Source organism: Oncorhynchus clarkii, chromosome 25 (genome assembly GCF_045791955.1).
Source record: "Oncorhynchus clarkii lewisi isolate Uvic-CL-2024 chromosome 25, UVic_Ocla_1.0, whole genome shotgun sequence".
NCBI lineage: Eukaryota > Metazoa > Chordata > Actinopteri > Salmoniformes > Salmonidae > Oncorhynchus > Oncorhynchus clarkii.
The window spans coordinates 28758787-28784156 of NC_092171.1; the positions used below are offsets into that span (position 1 = coordinate 28758787).

At 44.1% G+C, this 25370-nt stretch overlaps 1 protein-coding gene across 1 annotated transcript in view; it reads right to left on the minus strand.

Moving 5' to 3' along the window:
* Positions 1–3080: 3080 nt before the first annotated feature.
* LOC139383612 (protein phosphatase 1, regulatory subunit 13Ba) overlaps positions 3081–25370 on the minus strand; it is a 35503-nt gene continuing 13213 nt past the window's right edge. The window contains exons 5-19 of the mRNA XM_071128168.1: positions 19721–19822; positions 16956–17130; positions 16168–16364; positions 15565–15705; positions 14363–14555; positions 13842–14012; positions 9207–9214; positions 8671–8988; positions 7908–8340; positions 6852–7603; positions 6334–6471; positions 5954–6087; positions 5647–5813; positions 5022–5221; positions 3081–4702 (exon numbers count right to left, since the gene is read on the minus strand). Of these exons, the coding sequence (XP_070984269.1) occupies positions 4661–4702; positions 5022–5221; positions 5647–5813; positions 5954–6087; positions 6334–6471; positions 6852–7603; positions 7908–8340; positions 8671–8988; positions 9207–9214; positions 13842–14012; positions 14363–14555; positions 15565–15705; positions 16168–16364; positions 16956–17130; positions 19721–19822 (3171 nt within the window). The 3' untranslated portion in view covers positions 3081–4660. The remainder of the gene's footprint in view (positions 4703–5021; positions 5222–5646; positions 5814–5953; positions 6088–6333; positions 6472–6851; positions 7604–7907; positions 8341–8670; positions 8989–9206; positions 9215–13841; positions 14013–14362; positions 14556–15564; positions 15706–16167; positions 16365–16955; positions 17131–19720; positions 19823–25370) is intronic.

Below are 25370 nucleotides of genomic sequence, written 5' to 3' on the forward strand. Positions count from 1 at the left end.
CTCTGGATGACCCCACAGTACACAGCTGCTAATGCAGCCCCGCAGGCCAGCTCCACCAGCACACGCTCCTCATCTGGACACACACACACACACACACACACACACACACACACACACACATGTATACACACACACACAAACAGAAAATATTTATTCGTAACCTGTAGGTATGTTTCTTTTAGAATACAACTATACCTCATATAATGCAGAGTAAAGTATAGGGATCAGAACAGTGACGGCTGGTACAACGCTCACCCAGGAAGGTCTCCACTACTTGCAGAGCCTGCTGGTCAGTGACCAGCTCTGATATGATGTTCATGTTGCCCCCCTTACTGCACTCAAAGGCCTGCCTTCACACCGTCTTCGAACTCAGACACATGGCCTCTGACAATACAACCATTGCAGATCATTAGAATGGAATGGAATAGATTTGAATACAATACAATGCTAAATGAAAATCTCAGTTTATTCTCTGTTCTCTTCTCACCTGGTGATGTCAGGGAGGGTGACCATCCTGGCAGCCTTTACTGCTGCATTAAAACAGCCTGCTCCCTCAGCCTCCACAGATGATGGGCACACTGCCCCAGCCCACCTCCTTACATATTGGCCATATATCACAAACCCCAGAGGTGCCTTATTACAATTCTAAACTGGTTACCAATGTAATTAGAGCAGTAAAACCTGTGGTATATGGTCTGATATACCACGGCTGTCAGCCCATCAGCATTCAGGGCTCGAAACACCTAGTTTATAATTTGTGATCTAAGTCAGTCATTCTTGAAGTCATGCCCTTTTCTACAGGCTCGGTTAAGGATTTGTCTGACTTAAATATCTTCTCACCAGAGCAGAGGATGGTCAAAGGGTGGAACATACAATAGGTCTGGGTCAGACGCAGGGCCTCATCATTAGCATCATCCCACACCTGAACAGGCAAAATGAGAGAAAAATGGCAACACACACACATGGGGTAACAGGCATAGTCTACAATGTCCACAAGTAAATCAGTCGTCAATTATAAGGCTGTCCTCTGTATCATCATGAACTCAAGGCAGCATTGAATCACATCTCATCTGGTCAACACTAGGAGGTGCTGTCGAACAAGTGTTTCAACCGTAGTAAACAAACCAGTTATAATGGAGTCCATTTCCCATATTCCATGAAGTGAGTCATTTAAAGGTTTATGTGGAGTCTGTTTCAAGTGGATTCATATAGACCCATCACTTGTGTGAAACACTAATCATTGAAATGTTACTAAAGTAGTATTCTAACTGTGTATTCAATTAGGCCTACAGATGTGAAATAATTTATGGTAACTTAACTTCAACCCTTTTGAACATGCTTACCTTTTGACACGTGTTCAATACCGCAGATGTTGAATGAACCAGAGGGTTGGGAACTTTCCATTTTTAAATACTCAGTGGTCCCCACCTGTTTTTACATGTCTATGCTCTCCAAAAACAGACTATTTATGTGAAAGGCTTCTGGATTTGCCATGATGGCTCAAGTCCCTTGATAGATGATTAGTCAACAACTAATTAGTCAACAACTTTGATCTCCTCTTGAATGGTAGTGCACATGCGCAAATGCAGGGTTTTATTTTCACACCTATGTGTCCAGTCCACAGAAAAAGACAGTAGGCAAGAAGTAGGCTACTATAGTACAATTCATTTTGTAATGGTGCAACTTTGTGACAACCATAACTTACTGCGGCTCTCAGTACGTGATTGCTCCTTGACCTTCACAGAAAACTGCACCTGTCAGGCAGATACTGGTCAATGTTTAGCCCAGAGGTGGGATAGATCATAAATCAATTATTAACTCTTGTTTGGTGGACTGTATGAAGACTGTAGCCAATGTCAGCATTGCGCATAGCATTGCAAAACGTAAAGTATAACATTCTATACTGAACTAAAATATAACCGCAACATGCAACAATTTCAAAGATCATGAAGCGCAACAGATCGCCTTCACATAGAGTTGATCAGGCTGTTGATTGTGGCCTGTGCAATGTTGTCCCACTCCTCTTCAATGGCTGTGCGAAGTTGATGGATATTGGCGGGAACTGGAACACACTGTCGTACACATTGATCCAGAGCATCCCAAACATGATCAACAGTTGACATGTCTGGTGATTATGCAGGCCATGGAAGAACTGAGACATTTTCAGCTTCCAGGAATTGTGTACAGATCCTTGCGACACGGAGCCATGCATTATCATGCTGAAACATCGGGTGATGGCGGCGGATGAATGGCACGACAATGGGCCTCAGGATCTCCTCACAGTATCTCTGTGCATTCAAATTTCCCTCGATAAAATGCAATTGTGTTCATTGTCCATAGCTTATGCCTGCCTATACCATAACCCCACCATGAAGCACTCTGTTCACAACATTGACATCAGCAAACAGCTTGCCAACAAGACGCCTGCCTGGTACAGGATTCATCCGTAAAGAGCACACTCCTCCATCGTGCCAACGGCCATCGAAGGTGAGCATTTGCCCACTGAAGTCAGTTACGAAGCCGAACTGCAGTCAGACCAAGACCCTGGTAAGGATGAGGAGCATGCAGATGAGCTCCTTGAGACAGTTTCTGACAGTTTGTGCAGCAATTCTTTGGTTGTACAAACCCAAATTTTCATCAGCTGTCAGGGTGGCTGGTCTCAGCCAATCCTGCAGATGAAGAAGCTGTACGTGGAGGTCCTGGGCTGGTGTGGTTATACGTGGTCTGAGGTTGTGAGGCTGGTTGGATGTACTGCCAAATTTTCTAAAATGACATAAAGAAATGAACATGAAATTCTCTGGCATCAGTTCTGGTGGACATTCCTGCAGTCAGCATGCCAATTGCACGCTCCCTCAAAACTTGAGACATCTGTGGCATTGTGTTGTGTGACACAAGAGTGGCATTTTATTGTCCCCAGCACAAGGTGCACCTGTGTAAAGATCATGCTGTTTAATCAGCCTTCTAATATGCCACACCTGTCAGGTAGATGGGTTATATTGGCAAAAGATAAATGCTAACTAACAGGGATGTAAACTAATTTGTGCACAACATTTTAGAGAAATAAGCTTTTTGTGCATATAGAACATTTCTGGAATCTTTTATTTCAGTTTATGAAACATGGGACCAACACTTTACATGTTGCATTCATATTTTTGTTCAGTATATGTTAAAACATGTTTTATTCCCATTTAAGGGAAATCATTATTTATTGTGTACATTTACATTTCATTATGCATATTGTTTGGTGTTCGTTTTGTCACATAAACCATCCCATAGAACTGATGGTAATACACAACCTATAGATCAAGCCAGCATCAGTCAACAGGTAGGCTATACCAAAGATAGTACAGTATGGCTCAGTGGAGGCTGCTGAGGGGAGGACGTCTCACAATAATGGCTGGAACGGAGCAAATGGAATGGCATCAAACTCATGGAAACCATATGTTTGCTGTATTTGATACCATTCCGCTATTCCACTCCAGCCATAACCACAAGCCCATCCTCCCCAATTAAGGTGCCACCAACCTCCTGTGGTATGGCTATACTCAGTGATCAAAATGTGTATCACTTTGCATGATGGGTATTAAAAAGCCAACAACCAACTTGAAACAAAAATAGGGAAAACAATACAATGTACAAACATCTGCTAAAATGTAACTCAAAATGAAAAACTCCAAAGAGAGATCCAACTATAGGCCTTTTTAGGTGATAAAGCATTTATATACTGTAGGCTTATGAGTGTTTGAGTTTAGTTCAAATTCACACCCATAGTTAGCTTCATAGTTATTGCATCTGTAGAAGAGAATGCAGCCCCTTTCACTTTCCCATCCCAGCATTACATCTTCCACTCATTCCTTCAGAACACGTTTGGGTTTGCATAAATAACACCAACATTGTATGACTGTTTAGAACATTCCACACATCTTTTAGTAGTTTTAACTGGCCTTCAAAGTCTTTCAATTACACCTTCCGTCACTTTCCTTCCTTTTCTCATCTTGTAAAAACCTGTTCCTTTCTTTCCTCTGCTGAACCCTGAAGATATGACCTCCAGGGTTTGAACTCTGATCGCCTTCAAACAGCACTTACTGCAAAACCCATATTCAATAACTCATGACTGCCCCTGTTCTCTGCTCCCTTTTCTGAGATCATCACATTTAGGCCTAACTCTGACTGACACACAGGAGACAAACACTGAGTGAGAAGGGAAAGAGGGAAGCTCTGCTCAGAGTATTCTCTGAATGAGGGGTGGTGGCAGGGCGGTGGGAGTCATTGAAAATAAAACAAAAATGTTTTGTTTCATTGCTTCACGATCCAATGAGCTTCATTGCTTCATGATCCAATGAGCTTCATTGCTTCATGGTCCAATGAAGGGCAGGGGGGGACCTTCAAAAAAATGTAGACAGATCTCTGGGCCATGGATACTGCCTCTACTTCCTCTTAGGTAAGTGACCACCAATTCCAAGCATGTCTGTCTGTCTGGATATGGCCCCTTCTGTCCATGCCCTGGCCCTTGTCCTTTGTTCTGGGGAGGCACAGACTGGCACAAAGAGAGGGCACTGTCCGGGCACAGCCACTGTCTGCAGATCCAGTCAGACCCAGCTCTGAGCCCAGTCAGAGCACAACAACGTGCACTGCGTTCTCAGCATAGTGCACGTCTTCACTATGCCAGAGAACGTTGTCTAGGCTTGATCCTTGGATACAACTGTAAGAAGAAAATGTTACTATTAATTGTATTTTCTGATCATGGAAATTCGTATTCTACAGGCAGGTACAGCAGGGGGTGCCATGTCACAATTTAGGATTTATTACCAAATATTTTGAGATGCCGCTTCGGTCATTTGGGATCCTCATCAATTCAACTAACATTTAATTAGCATCTAATTTCATACACGATTTTTGAAATCTATATACCTAGATACAACACATTAACCATATAACTAAACAAAATGATAGGATCTCTATGATATTAACTTCCTAGTGATTCAGACCATAGTTGTATTCATCATGGTGACTGGCCTTACCCCGAGCAGGTTGCGTGGTACGTAGCCCTCCTTGTCATGTAGCCTGGCCCACCACCACTCTGTCTCAGCGTGGTCCCTGCGACTCAGGGTGGTGATGGCGTCTCCCTCGTGGAAGGACAGCTCATCTGAGCTCTGTGCCTCATAGTCCCACAGCGCATACACAGACCCTTTATTCATCACCCCCAGCTTCTCCTGCAGCCCTGGCGGATGGACAGAGAGGAAGAGGGTCACTTCACAGTTCTCAGGGGCTTCCAGTGGCACAGCGGTCTAAGGCACTGCATCTCAGTGCCAGAGGCGTCACTACAGACCCTGGTTCGATTCCAGGCTGTATCACAACCGGCCGTGATTGAGGGGCATCTCCTTGCCCCTAGAGAAGGATTGGATGGTTACCAAAAATCAGGTTGATGCTTTGCCTTGTCTTCATAAAGATTAGATGGTACTTTCGACATATAGCTTATACCGATCCAATTCTACATATCCAAGCACGAGTGTGTAGGGATAAGTGTTGTTTTGGGGACATGGCCCATAGCTCTCTTTTGAGCTCCACAGATCTACAAAAGGGTGTAGGGGCTAGAGGTTGTTTTGTAGACAGGAGCCGCATGTCTCTCTATACAACACGACTCACCGAAGAGGAACTGGGAACACTGTGTGTATCCGTCCTCCATCTCCTCACACTTATCAGCCGCTGTCTCCACATCACTGATGGTGGTGGCAAAGATGGCCGCCCCTGACTCCACCAGCAGCTTACAGAGATGCACACTGTTACAGGAGGCAGCACAGTGTAGTGGGGTCCTGAGCACATGACAGACACAAAAGGAGAGACGTTCATGGAGACATTGTGAAGTCTTGACCGTTTTAAATGCAGCTGACCAAAGCTAAGGTAAGGTCAAAGAGAAAGAGAGGAGAGATATGGTCACAGTGTACATCCTCACCATCCATCGCTGTCAGCAGCATTGACGTTAACTCCAAAGTCAAGCAGGAACTTGACGATGTGGTGACGTCCAGCACATACGGCGTTGTGAAGGGGGGTGATGCCCTCGTCATTGGCCGTGCTGGGGTTCTCAACCTGCATGGGGGAAATTATCGATCAGTCACATTTATTTCATGAATCAAATAGAAATGTATTGATAAAGCCCTTTTTATATAAACAGTCACAAAAGCCATTAACATTTTTAAAGAGCAGCTGATTTAGAAGTCAGTTTGAAATCTCTTACAGGCTGACAGAATGGTATGTAAAATGAGAAGACTCAACACAAGAAATTTCTCTTCTGGGACAATAAAGTTTGAATTGAATTGAAGAGCCTATGATTACCTCATAGATGATCCGCTGCACCAAGTCAAACTCTCCCTCCAGAGAGGCATCCAGTAGCAGGGCCAGAGGGTTGAACTTAACCCGCAGCCCGTGGCCTGTCCTCTCTGACTCAGGTTTCTTTAGGTTAGTCCTCTTGATCTGCTGAGACAGAGAAAGTGGAGTTACTCTCTGGCTAATGCACAGGTGGTTGGTGGCACCTTAATTGGGGAGGACGGGCTCAGAGTAATGGCTGGAACGGAATGAATGGAATGCTATCAAACAAGTGGTTCCCATGTGTTTGATACCATTCCCTTTACTTCATTCCAGTCATTATTATGAGCTGTCTTCCCGTCAGCAGCCTCCTGTGGTCTAATGTCATGACTGGGGCAGGTAATTTTTCATGTGAAGAAAGCAATATCTGCAACTCAGATGGCAAAGATCATGTGACCTGACCAGGAGAAACTCTAGACCTTATGTATTATGGCACACAAAAAGGAAGCATGCTGTTGCATTATGGAGCTGTGGCTCCGCAGGTTGACCTTAGGCAATGCCGGGGGTGTGACAGTCCGGGGAGAGGTTTCTTTCGGCTGGGGAGACGAGGCCTCAGGGATGGGGCTGGGCCTGGGAGTGGAGTTGGTGCCAGGTTGGTTGTTGTTGTCTTCCAAGCTGGGCTGGGAGGTGGGCATGTGGGGAGTGGTCTCACTGGGTGGGAGTGTCCTCCTCTCATTGGAGTCAGAGGAAGGGGACATAGAAGAGGACAGGCGATGGTTTGAGTTGGTACCGTCTGCGGCAGTGACGACCAGGGAAGCTGTCCCGATCAGGTTCCCATTAGAAGTGTTGATGTTGTCCATGTCCGGACATCCCAGGACACCACCCATGAAGACGGGCTGGTAGAATGGGGTGCTGTTGCTGCCCTCCATGCTTCCGGCCAGAGTGTTGAAGCGCTGGTACAGGAGCTTCTGGATGTTGGGTCCGGTGGGGCCCTCTGGCTCTGTGATGGAGCTGCGTTTCTTCAGCGGGCGCGGTGCATTGGTCAGCCGCCGGCGCAGGACCTCTAGGTCGGCGTCGCTCTGGTAGCGCAGCGGGGAGTGGGCCACGGGGGTCAGCTTGGTGGGGCTCAGGGGTCGCGGGATGTTCTCCACGCTGGGAGGGGGTAGGAGTCTACCCTCTGTGGTGTCCCCTTCCCTGTCCACCATGTCCTCTCCACTCTCTCCTCCTGGGGACAGGGCCCCATGCTGGAAGGGCACAGGGGAGGGAGAGGTGCTGGAGGGAAGCACGGGTTTCCCATACACTACGAACAAAAGGAGATGGAGATATTAATATAGGACCATACAGATTGAGACCCAACAGGAAAGTCAAGCATTATCTGAATCAGGCCTGGGTTGAAATACTATTTGTTTCCTTCAAATACTTTGAGAGTTTGATTGAGACTCCCTGGAGTGCCTTTGCACTTTTGGAACTATTACATTGGTCCCACTGTGCAAGGCATGCTCAATTAAGTGAAGCTTAATTATTTGAAGGAAATCAAATACTATTAGAACCCAGGTCTGACTGACTCTTTAAAAAATATAATGTCCATCGATTGAGGCGTTTACCTGCTTTGACAGCAGACCTGCCTCCTGCTGGGTAGCTCTTGGCTGCTGCAGGCTGCTGCAGGTACATGTGGTAGATGGAGGAGGAGTTCATAGTGGCAGGGCCCTTCCTGGGGGACTGAGGCCTGGAGGATGACCGGTCTGGAACGTAGGGCCTCACAGCCACAGCCGGCAGGGGGTCAGGACTCTCCCCCTCCCCCAGGCCTGACTGGGGTGTGGGGCTAGGGGGGACAGAGATACGCTGCTGGATCTGCTGGGAGGAGTAACCAGGAGGTTCTGGGGCTGAACGCTGCCAGGCTAAAGTGGCAGGGGCAGACCTGGTCAGGGAGCTGGTAGAGCAGACTATAGACGGGTGGCCAGTAGGTGCAGGGTAGGTCCCGTAGATGGGTAGTGGTTTGGACACGGATCCTCCTGGTAGCTTACTGAAGTCAAGGCTCTGTGGAGGTAAACACCATGAACCAGTTAGATTCATTATAGGACAGTAGGAAGGAGAGTCCAAGGAGTGTGTGAAAGAGCCAAAAGTGAATGGCTGCATCTCAATAGTCTTAAGTGGCTTCTACTTGTGTCCTCTCCGTCTGTATTGATCTAAAAAATACTGGGTATGTGAAAGCAATATGGTGTAGAAAACCAACCAGGAATTGCTTTTAATGGTTAGTTATTTAATATCCTTGCAGATGAAAGAGAGGAGATGATGATAGTAAGCCACTTTAGACTATTGCGATGTACCCAATGACTGTAGTAGTGGGAGGTGGAGCAGGGATCTCACCTGGTCTGGGCTGGTGTTCCTCCAATCTGAAGGTTGCATCAAGGAGACACTTTTACTAAGGGTGGGCCACACTGCTTCATTGGCTACAGGAGGGGTACACAGAGAGAGAGAGAGGGATAGGGTGAGAAAGACAAGACAGAGAAAGTGGTAAAAGAAGACAGTCTGTGTTCCAGGATAACGGTTAAGAAAGATGAGCTGTGATATTCTAGTTGTCTCGAGAAATGATCGACAGAATGTTGATGCTAGTCCAAATGAGCAACGGAAAGTATAGTGACACACACACAACACACTGTCTATTTGAAGAACTAGTCCCTGTAGCTAATACGTTTCAATTTCTAGATCACTTTGCTTTCTTTGCCTTGTGCCCTCCATACCTACAGACTGACACAATACAGGAACAGCTTGCCCTCCATACCTACAGACTGACACAGTACAGGAACAGCTTGCCCTCCATACCTACAGACAGTACAGGAACAGCTTGCCCTCCATACCTACAGACTGGCACAATACAGGAACAGCTTGCCCTCCATACCTACAGACTGGCCTGAGGGACATAGGGTCAGGTCTAATACAAGGTGTATGTGCTGGGTGTATTTTGGTCCCCGATTCTGATCGGGTTAAAGAGATTAGAGTGTCTATCACTCTCTCTCTCTCTTTGAGACACAGTCTGTCTGGAGGTAAACTATTCCCTGTCTGTCTGCCAGACTTCCTATTAAACCTTTTGCAGTGTCTGTGCCAACTAAGCCTTGCCTACTCTCCCTTTCAAACATTACAACTGCCCAGCACTATTTAAAAGGTACTTCTAGAAGGACTACACGATCTGAGGCTGCATCTGAAATAGGGCTCTGGTGAAAAGTAGGGCTTACACAGTACCAGTCAAACGTTTGGACACACCTACTCATTCAAGAGTTTTTCTTTATTTTACTATTTTCTACATTGTCAAATAATAGTGAAGACATCAAAACTATGAAATAACACATAGAATCATGAAGTAACCAAACAAGTGTTATATATATATATATATATATATATATATATATTTTAGATTCTTCAAAGTAGCCACCCTTTGCTTTGATGACAGCTTTGCACACTCTTGGTATTCTCTCAACCAGCTTCACCCGGAATGCTTTTCCAACCGTATTGAAGGAGTTCCCACATATTCTGAGCATTTGTTGGCTGCTTGTCCTTCACTCCTTCACTCTCCTTCTTGGTCAAATAGCCCTTACACAGCCTGGAGGTGTGTTGGGTCATTGTCCTGTTGAAAAACAAATGATAAGCGCAAACCAGATGGGATGGCGTATTGCTGCAGAATGCTGTGGTAGCCATGCTGGTTAAGTGTGCCTTGAATTCTAAATAAATCACTGACAGTGTCCCCAGCAAAGCACCCCCACACCATCACACCTCCTCCTCCATGCTTCACAGTGGAACCACACATGTGGAGAGCATCACCTACTCTGCGTCTCACAAAGACATGGCGGTTGGAACAAAAAATCTCAAATTTGGACTCATAAGACCAAAGGACAGATTTTCTCTGGTCTAATGTCCATTCCTTGTGTTTCTTGGTCCAAGTAAGTCTCTTCTTATCATTGGTGTCCTTTAGTAGTGGTTTCTTTGCAGCAATTTGACCATGAATGCCTGATTCACACAGTCTCCCCTGAACAGTTGATGTTGAGATGTGTCTGATACTTGAACTCTGTGAAGCAGTTATTTGGGCTACAATCTGAGGTGCAGTTATTCTAATGAACATATCCTCTGCAGCAGAGGTAACTCTGTGTCTTCCCTTCCTGTGATGGTCCTCATGAGAGCCAGTTTCATCATAGCACTTGATTGTTTTTGCGGCAGCACTTGAAGAAACTTTCAAAGTTCTTGAAATTTTCTGGATTAACTGCACCTCAGTCTTAAAGTAATGATGGAAAGTCATTTCTCTTTGCTTATTTGAGCTGCCATAATATGGACTTGATCTTTTACCAAATAGAGCTATCTTCTGTATACCAACCCTACCTTGTCACAGCACAACTGATTGACTCAAACGCATTAAAGAAAGAAATTCCAGAAATTAACTTAACAACTTATTCATTTATTTCATCTTTATTTAACCAGGTAGGCCAGTTGAGAACAAGTTCTCATTTACAACTGCAACCTGGCCAAGATAAAGCAAAGCAGTGCGACGGAAACAACAACACAGAGTTACACATGGGATAAACAAACGTAGAGTCAATAACACAATAGAAAGGATAAGGGTACGGCTAAAGGCTATAAGAACTGGTCGTCTAGTGCGTTGGGAACAGAGAATAAAAGGAGCAGATTTCTGGGTGTGATAGAATAGATTCAGGGCATAATGTACCAACAAGGTATGGTAGGATGTGAGTACAGTGGAGGTAAACCTAGGCATTGAGTGACGATGAGAGCGGTTGTGTCTCTGGAGGCACCAGTTAAGCCAGGTGAGGTCTCCGAATGTGTGGGGTGTGGGACAAAAGAGCCATCTAAGGCATGTTGGGCGGGGCTGGGGGCTCTACAGTGAAATAAAACAAAAATAACTAACCTAAACAGCAAGGCAGACAAGGCATATTGACATTAGGGAGAGGCATGTGTAGCCGAGTGATCATAGGGTCCAATGAGCAGCAATTGGTGAGTCAAGGAGACGTTCGGTAGTCGCTACTATACTAGGCAAGCTGGAGACAAGGCGATTCAGAAAGCTAGCAGGCCGGGGCTAGCAGATGGGTCTTCAGCAACGTCGCAACGGAAAAGCCTGTTGAAACCTCCTCGGACAATTAAGTCAGCAGACCAGTGGTGATGGATCGGCAGGGCTCCGTGTCAGCAATAAAGGGTCCAGGCCAATTGGCTAAAGAGGTATTGTAGCCCAAAAATGAGCTGGTAGACCTCTTTGGCTAGCTGGGAGATGGGCCTAGCTCGAGGCTAGCTCAAGGCTAACTGGTGCTTGCTTTGGGACAGAGGTGTTAGCCAGCAGTGGCCACTCAGGTTGTTGCTAGCTAGCTACGATGATCCGGTGTAATGGTCCAGAGAATCCGGAGATGTGGTAGAGAAAAAGCAGTCCGATATGCTCTGGGTTGATATCGCGCTGTGCAGACTGGCAGGTATTGACCGAGCTGAAGCTGGCTGGTGTCCGAGTTAACAGTGAAGACCGCTAGCAGTGGCTAACTGACTACTAGCTAGTTAGCTGCTGATGGGGTTCTGGTTCTAAAGTATAAAAATAACAGATCCGTACCACATTGGGTGAGGCTGGTTGCAGCAATTTATATTCAGTCCGTAGAAGGAAAGTGAGATTAAAATATATACAAAAAAAACGAGAGGAAAACGACTATTTACATGGGACAAGACAAACACACGTCCGACTGCTGCGCCATCTTGGTTCAATTGAAATGCATTCCAGGTGATTACATCATGAAGCTGGTTGAGAGAATGCCAAGAGTGTGCAAAGCTGTCCAAGGCAAAGGGTGGCTACTTTGAAGAATCTCAAAAATAAAATATATTTTGATTTGTTTAACACTTTTTTGGTTTCTATATGATTCCATATATTTTATTTCACAATGTATTTAAAAAAATAAAATAAATAAAGACCCTGGAATGAGTAGATGAGTCCAAACTTTTGACTGGTACTGTATATGGAACAGGGTGCCATTTGGGGCGCAGCTCAAGTCCATCAAAGACAACCCCTCATTTCACTCTATTCAGTTCTATTTGTGAGACATGTTTGGCTTGTTACATTCAAAGAGGTGGAGAACAATGCTGCAGTAACCCCTTCTCTAACGTCATACGTCCATTTTTGTCCATACAAATAAACCATGTTACCTAACCATTTCCCCTTATTCAATTGAGGCTGCTCATACTGACAGTGGTATTCTGGGCACACAATGACAATTCATTCCAATATAAAGTACCAGTCAAAAGTTTGGACACACCTACTCATTCAAGGGGTTTTCTTAATTTTTATTAGAAGCACGCGCAATGGACAAGAAGCACGAGCAATGGACATTATACCGGTGGAAATCTGTCCTTTGGTCTGATGAGTCCAAATTTGAGATTTTTGGGTCCAACCGCAGTGTCTTTGTGAGATGCAGAGTAGGTGAATGGATGATCTCTGCATGTGTGGTTCCCACCATGAAGCATGGAGGAGGTGGTGTGATGGTGCGTTGCTTGTGACACTGTCTGTGATTTATTTAGAATTCAAGGCACACTTAACCAGCATGTCTACCACAGCATTCTGCAGCGAAACCCCATCCCATCTGGTTTGCGCTTAGTGGGACTATCATTTGCTTTTTAACAGGACAATGACCCAAAACACCTCCAGGCCGTGTAAGGGCTATTTGACCAAGAAGGAAGGGGAGTGATGGAGGGCTGCATCAGATGACCTGGCCTCCACAATCACTCGACCTCAACCCAATTGTGATGGTTTGGGATGAGTTGGACTGCAGAGTGAAGGAAAAGCAGCCAGCAAGTGCTCAGCATATGTGGGAACTCCTTCAAGACTGTTGGAAAAGCATTCCAGGTGAAGCTGGTTGAGAGAATGTCACGAGTGTGTAAAGCTGTCATTAAGGAAAAGGGTGGCTACTTTGAAGAATCAATCATCTGAAATACATTTTGATTTGTTTAACACTTTTTCGGTTACTACATGATGCCATATGCCATTATTTCACAGTTTGGATGTCTAATACTCTTGGAATGTGTAGGTGTGTCCATACTTTTGACTAGTACTGTAAATAAATATATTTTCTAGGTCCAAAAGAAATGGAACCTCACATAGGCCTACTGAAGATGAACACAATAGTTACATAATGATTTCAACCTGTACATATTTTATATAAGGAGGGATGACAAGGGCGTGGCATTAGTTTTAGGTAGCTGTTATCCTATGCTATGTTGTTGATATATGAACCTGCAAGTAAGCATTTTGTTGGATGGTGTTTACCATGTGTATCGTGTGCATACGACTAATAAAACTTGTAATGTGTATTTTATTATAGTATGTTACTGTTACTGAGGCCTTGTTACGGAGACCCCACTCAATGTGTATATTTAATGTTATAAATATATTTAATATGTATACAATAAGGGAAGGCTGTGGTATTGGTTTTAGGTAAAAGTTGTAACTATGTTATACATGCAAGTGCAGAACTATCTACATTTATGTTGTTGATATTGAGCCCTGTTACTTAGGCCCCTCTGCTTCTGCTGCCCTAGCCCCTGGCTCCAGACTGTGTCGGCACTGCAGGCCCCTGAGGGGGACCGGGGCACCTCTCTCATCTCCACGGGGTCCACTATGATGTCTAAATCTGAGACCTTCCATTGGACGAAGGGCTTCCTCACACCGCACCCTTCCTCCTCTGCTGAGCCCGAGACCACGCACAGCGTGGCACCACAACATCAACAACACCGACAGAACAGACAATACGAATAAGGGCAGGAGAAGAAGAGGTCCACAGACAGACATGACAAAATAGAGAGGACAGGAAGTTAGAGAACGCTGAGCCAGATTTAAAAAAAATAAAAAATCTGAAAAAATATAAATAATTTAGATCTGAAATTTCAGAGAAGTTACCAGCTATGCCAGAGCAATCTCAGGACTGTCCAGATCAGATAAACCAAGGTGTCCCAAATAAACAGATGTAGTCTGACAGTAAGTAGTCTGAGACTGATAAAGTAGGTAAAGCTGCAGTGTGGCACAGGGACTGACCTGATTTGGAGCGGCCATGGCTGATGGTGCCAGTCCCAGGGACAAACGGTGGTTTAACGGGGTCTGGGGGCAGAGCATAGCCCACCTCTTGTCTGCCTGGGACGGGCACCTGGATGTACGGACATACCGCGGCTACGCGGCCTGAGCTGCTGGGAGTGGGCTGGGGGGAGGGAGGACCGTTTATCCTGTTAAGCTGTGGAGTGGAGAGAGAGAGGGCAAAATACAATGTCAGCTAAGGCAGCAAAATGTGAAAACTTTGTGTACTTTCACTACACACTGCACAGTATTTAGGCATGCTATGCTACTGTATAGGCTGGCGGTCTGTGTGTATGAGAATAAGTGGGAACACAAAGCAAATTTAATGCAGTCTATCACAGTGCCATCCTTTTTGTCACCAAAGCCCCATATACTACCCACCACTGCAACCTGTATGCTCTTGTTGGCTGGTCCTCGCTACATATTCGTCGCCAAACCCACTGGTTCCAGGTCATCTATAAGTCTTTGCTAGGTAAAGCTCCGCCTTATCTCAGCTCACTGGTCACCATAGCAACACCCACCCGTAGCACGCACTCCAGCAGGTACAGTATATTTCACCGGTCAACCCCAAAGCCAACACCTCCTTTGGCCGCTTTTCCTTCCAGTTCTTTGCTGCCAATGACTGGAACGAATTGCAAAAATCACTCAAGTTGGAGACTTATATCTCCCTCACTAACTTTAAGCGTCAGCTGTCAGAGAAGCTTACTGATCGCTTCAGCTGTACACAGCAAATCTGTAAATAGCCCATCCAACCAACTACCTACCTCATCCCCATATTTGTTTTTCTTTTTCTGCTCTTTTGCACACCAGTATTTCTACTTGCACATCCTCATTTGCACATATATCACTCCAGTGTAAATTGCTAAATTGTAATTACTTCGCCACTATTGGCCTATTTATTGTCTTACCTCCTTACTTCATTTGCACACACTGTATGAAGATTTTTCTATTGTGTTATTAACTGTACGTTTGTTTATCCCATGTGTAACTCTGTGTTGTTTTTGCCACACTGCTTTGCTTTATCTTGGTCAGGTCGCAGTTGTAAATGAGAACTTGTTCTTAACTGGCCTACCTGGTTAAATAAAGGTGAAATCAAAGATAGAAGCTTCCCAGAGATACTCAATCTGAGAGTTTCTTCCTGTGGGGTTGATCTCTTTTTGACGTGCCTCTGTTTTTTTCTTGTGCAGGCGCTCGCGAAGGTCCCCAATGCGCTTGTCCATCATAGTCACCTCCGTGTTGCGCTTATTCAGCAGCTCCTTGTTCTGCTGCAGCCTGCCACTATGCTCCGTGTTCAGCTTGTTACGCACCTGACAGAGACACAGAGGGAACATGGAACAGAATGGCTGTGAGTCACACCAGGAGGCAGATGGATGGGCAATGTGCGCCCTGTCTTGTCTCTGTTTAACCATGCCCTGGCAGGATGAGGAATGGAGACAAAGCTGCACATCTATTATGTCAGCGTCGCAAATATCCTTCAGAATGAAATTGTCAGCCTGACTCATCCAATCTCCTCTCCTTCACATCTGCTCTGCAGCTGGATGACATCATCTGGAACTTCCTAAGAAAATGTGAATCTGAAGTGCCATTTTATAGTGTCATTGCTTGTTGTATTACGGAAAAATAAATGTCACGTCAAGCTTTCTCTCTGATGACATGTACAGTCGTTCTGAGCAGACAGTGTATATTATACAGTGTACATTATGCAGTAGTACCCAAAACATACTTTTAGAACAGCCGAAGCAAGCACGCATTTTCTTCAGGAAATGTACCTGTAGTTCCTGGTAGAGTTTGCGTAGCTCCAGAGCGGCGGTGCCAGTGAGAGGTCCTCCTAGGGGCTGCAGGCCGTTGAGACGTCCCCTCCTCAGGTCCTCAAGCTGCTGGTTGAGTTGGTCCACCTTCACCACAGCTGACTGCAGCTCTGCCTGCTTCTCCTGGAACTGCCCACTCACATGCTGGATCTCAGCCGCTGCATGAGGAGAGGAGAGGAGACGCAGTACACTGTGAGATACGGACTACCTGTGTGTTCAAGTGTGTTGGGAGAAATCAAAACATAGATATTTCAAGTCTGATGGTGTATGAGAGAAGAGTGAATAGAGTGTATTGGAAAGTTGTGGACTGGATGGACAACTCCCCTTTCTCCTGAGTACCAGTATCAGAATGTGTCAGACAGGGTGCAGCCCTGGACGTTATACAGGACAGGACTACACCCTGCTACAGTATGAACATAGGGACTTTAAGGCACCCAGACACACCCAGTTCCAGACCACAACATGGGGAGGGTCAGATTCCAGGCTCACTGACAGAACTAGGGAAAGAGATGACATCATGGACAGCTGAACGGAGCCTAGATTCCACTATGCTGGGGTTCTCCGTCAGAAGAGGCTGGTGGGAGGAGCTATAGGAGAACAGGCTCATTGTAACGGCTGGAATGGAATGAATGGAACGGTATCAAACTCTGTTCCATCTATTCCATTCCAGCCATTACAATGAGCCTGTTCTCCTATAGCTCCTCCCACCAGGAGGAGTCTGCGTTTGCATCCTGCATCACATGGCTTACACAGGTTGCCATTGATGAGCTTGCTGTAGTCCACCTGGCCCCTCATGGCGCGGATCTTCTTTAGTTTGGCCTCCTGACTTTCCACTCGCTCCATCAACCTCTGTAGCTTCCCAGCCTCTGACACCGTCTGGCCCTGTCTGTGGTCCTGCTGCTGCAGGTACCTCAGACGCTGCTCCTAAAAGGAGAGGAGGGGAAAGGAGGAGAGGACAGGAGAGGACAGGACAGAGCGAGAGGACAGAGAGAGGGCGGAGAGAGGACAGAGAGAGGACAGGAGAGGAGAGGTTTGGGTTGGAGGAACAATGAGTTACAGATATGGGGAGGGAAAAGCATTCCTCCACTTCATTCAAGAACAGTGCAATGACAGATAAAATGACACAAACTGACGCACAGTCACACACACAATGACCAGCTTTTAGAAATAACTTTCACACACACACACCCTCAGTTCGCACAGAAGTGAGTTGAAAGGAACAAAAGATGAAGAGGAATGAGAAGTTAAAGGAAAAAGAAGGTAATAAAAAGGATTGAGAAAAGAGGGAGCAAGAGACACACATTAAATACAATCCTATTCAGCTAACACAGTGGGCCTCAACACACCAGCTCGCAGAGAAGAGAGAATATACCCCCAAAAAGTATCACAATAGGAAAAGGGCTTTGCCAATACATGTTTTTTCCAACACAAAAAAATACCAGCCTTGCAAATAATACTCACATACATAGACAATCTAAATAAGCGGAAGTGAATCCATACATACCAAATACACACAAGTGGTGGAGTAAGAGAATGAAGGAAAAAGGAATCAGAATGTGAATGAGAGCGAATGAAAGGGATTGCAAGACTATGTGGTGCTGACAAGCATTTTCAATTCTGCTCTAGAATGAGCAAACACAGTACAGGCTCAGACAGAGAGAGTAGGACAGGGAGTGTTGACTAAACACAATATACTGTTCAATAGAAGGAGAGGTAACCCCTCAATACAAACTCACAGCTAATCACGCACATTAATACACACCGCTAATACACTGAACAAATATGACTCACTTAAACGCTGTGTAGCTTATACAGTCAATCTACACTGAGCCTCTAGGAGTCCACTTCATCACCATTATTACCCTAATCATTACAATCATCCACAGAGTAAGGCATCATGGCTTCTCAAAGAACAGAAAACATTGGAACATTTGCAGTGTTCTTTCAGCCCCATCATAAAATCAGATTTACCTTCAGAATGAGAAATATCAGTCAAAACCTAACCCACAACCAGATCCAAACTCCTTGTAAAGGAAATGTGATGATCAATGAAACAAAAGAATACGTGACAAGATGTCCCCTTGATGTCACGATACACGTAAATGCTTTCCTGGTGCTAAATTAGCATTTCCAGTATGTTCTGACTTAGATATTCCTGGGAAGTGACCAGTGCGCTGGGTGTGGTAAATACTGTTCAACCCTCTAGGTTCCTCTCCGTCTTCTCCCCTCCTTGAGACAACACACTTCCTTCTCAGCTGCTGGCTGCTCACTGCTGACCTAATTTCCTGCAGGACATCTAGTCCCTTCCTGTTGTTGTCCCTGGCAACGCACACTGCCAACTCCCACAATGACCGCACTAACCTTAGTAACCATGACCTTGTACCTAGATCATGACTGAACCCATCCTCACATACAAGCTGATCTAGGAACTGCTTGTTGTGTTTAAATGACCACAGAGACCACAACAAGCTGACCACAGCACATGTGACCAGATCAACCACAGACCGTGTGAACTATATCCCATTCCATCAACCAATCAAAGAGCAAGCAGAAGCAGATACATAGTGGCCAGTAAAACCTCCTTAGAAGGAGGAAACCTAGAAGAACCAGGTTCATCCACACTTCCCCCTGTCTGAGACCCCAGTAAATCCTCTCCCCAGTCCTCCCCATTCTGGCCAGTTACCTATAGAGGGAATAGAGTGCCATGTCAAATGGATCCCTGGTGATATGGCCCAGCCCAGACAGTGGAAGCTGAGGATCCATCTATAGATCTATAACATATAGACCTGCTCTCTGACCCGGTGCCTGTCCCCCAGCCCACTGGAAAATGAGGATCTATATATTACATAACTATATAACTATTTGGCGGCAGGTAGCCTAGTGGTTAGAGCGTTGGGCCAGTAACCGAAAGGTTGCAAGATCGAAATCCCCAAGCTGACAAGGTAAAAGATCTGTCGTTCTGACCCCTGAACAAGGCAGTTAACCCACTGTTCCTAGGCCGTCATTGTAAATAACAATTTGTTCTTAACTGACTTGCCTAGTTAAATACAAAAATATATAGATGAGCCTTCTGACCCACATGTTGACTGGCTGGAGCCCACAGAGAGAGAGGCTGAAACCTGAGCCAATCCAGAAAAACTGTCTGTGACCAATCAGAATGATTTACACTCTGGACACTCAAACGGCACCGATTCCATAACACAACGGGGCCACGTTCAGTAGGCACCGATTGGATGAAAAAGGGGACTGAAATAAAAAAGGGACAACCCCGGACTTGTCCAATGAGAAAAGCTTTAAAACATTTTGCTACGGTGTGCTCGAATTGACAACACAGCCACTCAACTCAGAGGGTAAAAACTTTGAGCTTGGCCAGAAATCTCAGAGGTGTAGACACCAGTGGGTTTTCTGAATGCGAGGTCAATATGGTTTGCGGTATTGCGGTTGGAAAGGAGGTTTATCCCAGAGAGGTCAATAAATGATTTAATGGTTTATATTATTGTCTGTGTTCTAGTACCTTGGCAACCAGCATCTGCTGTTGGGTCTCGATCTGTTGCTGTTGACGTGTGGCCATCTCCTGCAGCTCCGACAGAGTCAGCTCCACGCAAGGGTTCCCCACCTACACACACACGAGACAAACAGAGAGATGGCCCACATTTTGAGCGTGTTACAGAGTTACAGAGACTGGTGTAGGCAGCAGGAGATCTAAATAACAACATCCAACAAAGAGAACATCTTATGGAAGACAAGTCTCTATAACATCAAAAAAGCAAAAACAGAACTGTCCTCTTTGATGTAAAGTTAGAGGACTCATACAGTAGTTTTGTGACATAAAAAATGAATATCAAACAGAATATCATATACATTGTAATATAAAATAGTATGCTCATGACATTTAAAGGTTTTCTGCTGACCCATGATGCTGAGTGCAGGGTGTGTGCCACACAAAGCTATCAAAAACAATGAGGCGATTCCACGCCAGGACAGGGTAAAAATGATTTGTTCTGGCAATTTTCACATAAAATATTCATTGGGAGGAAGGATGTTTGACATGCTTTTTCCATTTGTATCACAAAAAATGTAGGAGAAAATTACAATGAAAGTGGCCATTTTAGGCTCTTTTTAGACCTACTGTATACATGTCTCCTGTAAGACCCTGTGATCTGTACATGATACAGACATCATCTTGGTGTCATTATACTCCTTATAGTGCGCTCTAACATATGGAGTATGTCTAGATTCTGAATTTTTTAAATTATAAAATAAATCACATTTATTCAACATTACAAATATTAATAAGAATATCTCAAAAGTACCCTTTTTTATTTAGCTTATTTTTAGACATATTGTTTGGAACAATATATTTTTAATTACATTATCCATTTCATACATAGCAATTTACGTTATAGGTCAGGGTTCACCAACTGGCGTCCCGTGGGCCGAATTTGGTCAAGCAGTGATTACATTTGCACCCCCAAGTTTTCAGAGCTAAAAAAATACAATAATAATTATTGTAAAAACACCAACAAATTAGCTCCAAGTGACTTTATTTTTTGGAAATCTGTTACAAAGTATTCCCACACATAATAGAGTGATATAACATTAAGAACACCTGCTCTTTCCATGACATAGACTTTAAGCCTTGAGACAATTGAGACATGGATTGTGTATGTTTGACATTCAGAGCATGAATCGGAATGACAAAAGATTTAACTGCCTTTGAATGGGATATGGTAGTAGTAGGTGCCAGGTGCACCGGTTTGTGTCAAGAACTGCAACACTGATGGGTTTTTCATGCTCAACTGTTTCCCATGTGTATCAAGAATGGTCCACCACTCAAAGGAGATTCAGCCAACCTGTGGGAAGCATTAGAGTCAACATGGGCCAGCATCCCTGTGGAACTCATGACACCTTGTAATGCCCAGACGAATTAAGGCTGTTCTGAGGGCAAAAGGGGGTGCAACTCAATATTAGGAAAATGTAGATTTACGAGCCTAATGTTTATACACTCAGTGTATGTGATCGTATACAAATGTAAGGAAGGTTTGAAATGATTATGCTTTAGTCAAATATTATACCTGTTTGAGCTTCTTGCGGTCACATCGGCCCATGGCTGAATCTAGTTGATGATCACGGTTGTTAGGTCATTAACCAATCACAGCCCTCATTTAGGATTGCACATTCAGCAAATTGCAAGCAGAGGGAGTTCCCTTTTAATTCATTTTCCCATTCACTGTGTTGGTGGTTCTCCTAAAATTGCTCATAATTAGCAGAGCACACTCTGTAAATGTGATGAACTTGTAGAGTATATTGTTCCAAACAATAGGTCTTAAAGCTGAGATCCATGAAAGGTGAAACAGCACCACTGGTCACCCCAGGTGCATTTGTTATTGTTTTTTTGAAAAGTAGGAGATGAGCATCCAGCAACGTAATAAAAAAATATTGCAGTACTCTGCTGTTCTATCGCACGTGCATTGACGCCCCAGGTAAAAACATCTTTGTTGTTGTAATTTCACCAAACAGATGTGGCAGTTTGACCGCATCGGGTTTCAACTTTAAAATGAACAAAAAGGGTAATTTTGAGATATTTAGATTTACAGCACCAGTCAAAAATTTGGACACACCTACTCATTTAAGGATTTTTCTTTATTTTTACATTGTAGAATAATAGTGAAGACTACCACAGCATTCTGCATTGATACGCCATCCCATCTGGTTTGTGGGACTATCATTTGTTTTTCAAAAGGACAATGATCCAAAACACACCTCTAGGCCGTGTAAGGGCAATTTGACCAAGAAGGAGAGTGATGGAGTGCTGCATCAGATGACCTGGTCTCCACAATCACCCGACCTCAACCCAATTGAGATGGTTTGGGATGAGTTGGACCACAAAGTTAAGGAAAAGCAGCCAACAAGTGCTCAGCATATGTGGGAACTCCTTCAAGACTGTTGGAAAAGGATTCCAGGTGAAGCTGGTTGAGAGAATGCCAAGAGTGTGCAAAGCTGTCATCAAGGCAAAGGGTGGCTACTTTGTAGAATCTCAAATATAAAACATATTTTGATTTGTTGAACACTTTTTTTGGTTACTACATGATTCCATGTGTTATTTTATAGTTTTGATGTCTTCACTATTATTCTACAATATAGAAAATAGTTTAAAATAATAATAATAATAATAAAATAAAATAAACTTGAATGAGTAGGTGTGTCCAAACTTTTGACTGGTACTGTGTGTTGAATAAATATGTATTTTGTTTTATTTCAGAATCTAGACATAGTACATATTTGAGAGCACACTATAAGGAGCATAATGACACCAAGATTATGTCTGTATCATGTAGGGTTCACAGATCATAAGGTCTTACAGGAGGCATGTACGTAACAAATATTTGTAATAGAAATGTTAAAATAATTTAAAACATCCTTCCCATCCTTTTTTTTAACTAGGCAAGTCAGTTAAGAACAAATTCGTATTTTCAATGACAGCCTAGGAACAGTGGGTTAACTGCCTTGTTCAGGGGCATAACAACAGATTTTTCCCTTGTCAACTCGGGGTTCGATCTTGCAACCTTCCGATTACTAGTTCAAAGCTCTAACCACTAGGCCATCTGCCCCCCTCAATTAAGTTTCTATGTGAATATTGACAGAATAATCTGAGATACCAAAACTATTTTTGGGCTGTTTTGGCGTGGAATCGCTGAATAATGTTTTTTTTTTTTAAGAAAAATTATAATAATCTCAGCGCACGCAAGCATGCTCACATCACACGGTGCTCACACACCAACAATCTTCATTGGACCACTAGGAAATGTCTGTTTGCTTGAACAGGAAGCTTTTAGTCCTGCCATGTCCTGTGATTGTGTGTAGTCACTGATTAACAAACACAATACTCAGTGTGTATGTGTGTGTGTGTGTCTGTAACAATGAGAGGTGCCTCTAAGTGGTCCATTCAGTCATGCATCAGTCAACGGAACGGCACGGAAGTGTTGCCTGTCACATCAAGAGTTCCTGGAATACATGACAATACAATTCAACAGTGGAACGTTGCATCCATCCCCAGAAGGATAGAATGAGTACTATAGTACTTATAGACTAGTGGGCCTATGGGCAGAGTTGCCCTCATTCAGAAACAAATTCTCCTCATCAGTCAAATGGGGTTTGAAAAGACCACTGAGGAGCAGGCTTGGTTGCATTTTAGCAGAGCTGTAGAGTAGCTTTAACTGACAAAGCTGCAAACAGACGTTAGGCTTTGACGATATCAGTACTGCTGTTCTAAGTACTTGCTGTCAGTCATTTAACGGGTCTGTCAGTCATTTAACGGGTCTGTCAATGTCAGTTAAACAGCAGGAAAGCAGGAGTCAGTCAGTCAGTCTACTGCAAGGTAAGGGAAATGGTCAAAAAAAATGCTACAGTGCATTTCCATCACGTCAAACCATGACAAAACTGCTGATATTAGAAAACAAGTGTAGGATCAGAATGCTGCATCACCCCCTCATTCCATATGAAGGACCATGCCACTGTACTGTACCTACAATGTTTCATCTATGGGAATAGACATAGCTGCCGACTATAGCACTAAGTTTAAAACACATTACACATGAATGAGGAACCTAAGAATACATATGTAGGCTTTAATTAACAGAACATATATCTTACACATTTCAATTGCACACAATAAATTAACAGCTATGACAATATTTCAATGCAAAAATCAGTGCCACTTCTATACAACATTCATTAAATTAAAATGCTGATATTCAAACTATTCTCTTATTTGCTTTTTATTCAAGCCATGTGTTACATAACATATCATTTTCTACAATCAGGATAGATACAATGAAATACTATACAAATCAATAACACCACATGGAAAGCCTTATAGGCAGAGACAACGATGTGACTGACCTGCACGGATAAACTTCACACAAAACATAGGTTTTATTACCTGGTGGGCGTCCCATGTAATTCTGCAAGATCGCACCTTAATTTTGCTGCATTGTCCTTCAACTGTAAATTCCTGTACAGCCTCAACATGTTTCCACTCCATTTTTTCTAGCAAATATTTCCTCTGCTAATCCAGAAAATGTAGCCGATTACGGCGCCACTGAATGACAGTGCACTGATTCCTATCAGAACTTTCGCACTTGTCCGATGCGTTGATTTACGAGTCTCTTCCTCTGGCTCGAGGAGCGCGGTTGGTTAGTCCCCTGCTGTCCCCGTTACAAGAGTTCGCACGCCAATCTACAAATCAGTAAACAGAGGGGGCGAGAATCAACCGGATAGTTGTCACATCTATTTAGGCCTGTCCGATAACGGATCGTATTTGTCTTTCTCTGATAAAGAGAATGTTTCTACAACAAATACCCCTATCTCAATATAAAAAAATGTACGTAGGCTAAGAACATCTAAAACATGTAGCCGATCAAAAGCGCCCATTCTTCGTCGCTGACGAGACTTTGTGACAGCATACATTTTTCACCCCTGTGAGGGTTTTGTTCCAATTTTGACGTGCCAGCAGTTCTTTCCACTACTCCCTATCTCCGCTGCTGGAGCCAGACTGCAGGTCGAGTACACCCCCCTCCCTCTTCCAAGCTCCTGCTGCCATAAAGTCCCTGCGCCACAGCTGTCTGGCAGACAGAATTCGGGACCCTCCGGATGCGCACAGGGATTTAGGGGAAACCTTGTATCATTCACAAGCTTTCATGCATCATATTCTAAAATTGCTGTGATCTCAGGAATAGGCACACTGATTACACTTCTAGCATGTAAATGTAATTCTCAATAGAGCATCAGAGTCAAGGCTTTATCATAGTCCAAAAAGCAATTTCTCCAACTGCCAGGAGATGCGCGTTCGGGCGTTGGGCGAGGGACCAAAATTGGAATAAACTATTCAAATACTCAGCGACATCCAGTTATGAATAACCAATCGACGCTCACTATAGTCTCCAGACCCGACTGGCTTGCCTGTTGATACCTAGTACTACCTAGGTTGCTTGAAGTCGAAGCAAACGTAACTTTTACACGTTACACTTTTACACGTTTAAATGATCTTGGCAGTATAGCAGTCAATGGAACCATTGACCAGACTAGCGCACATTGAACAAATCTGATCGAACAAAGTGGATGCTTGTCAAATCCATCATGATGTATGTATTGTAACAGGCCAA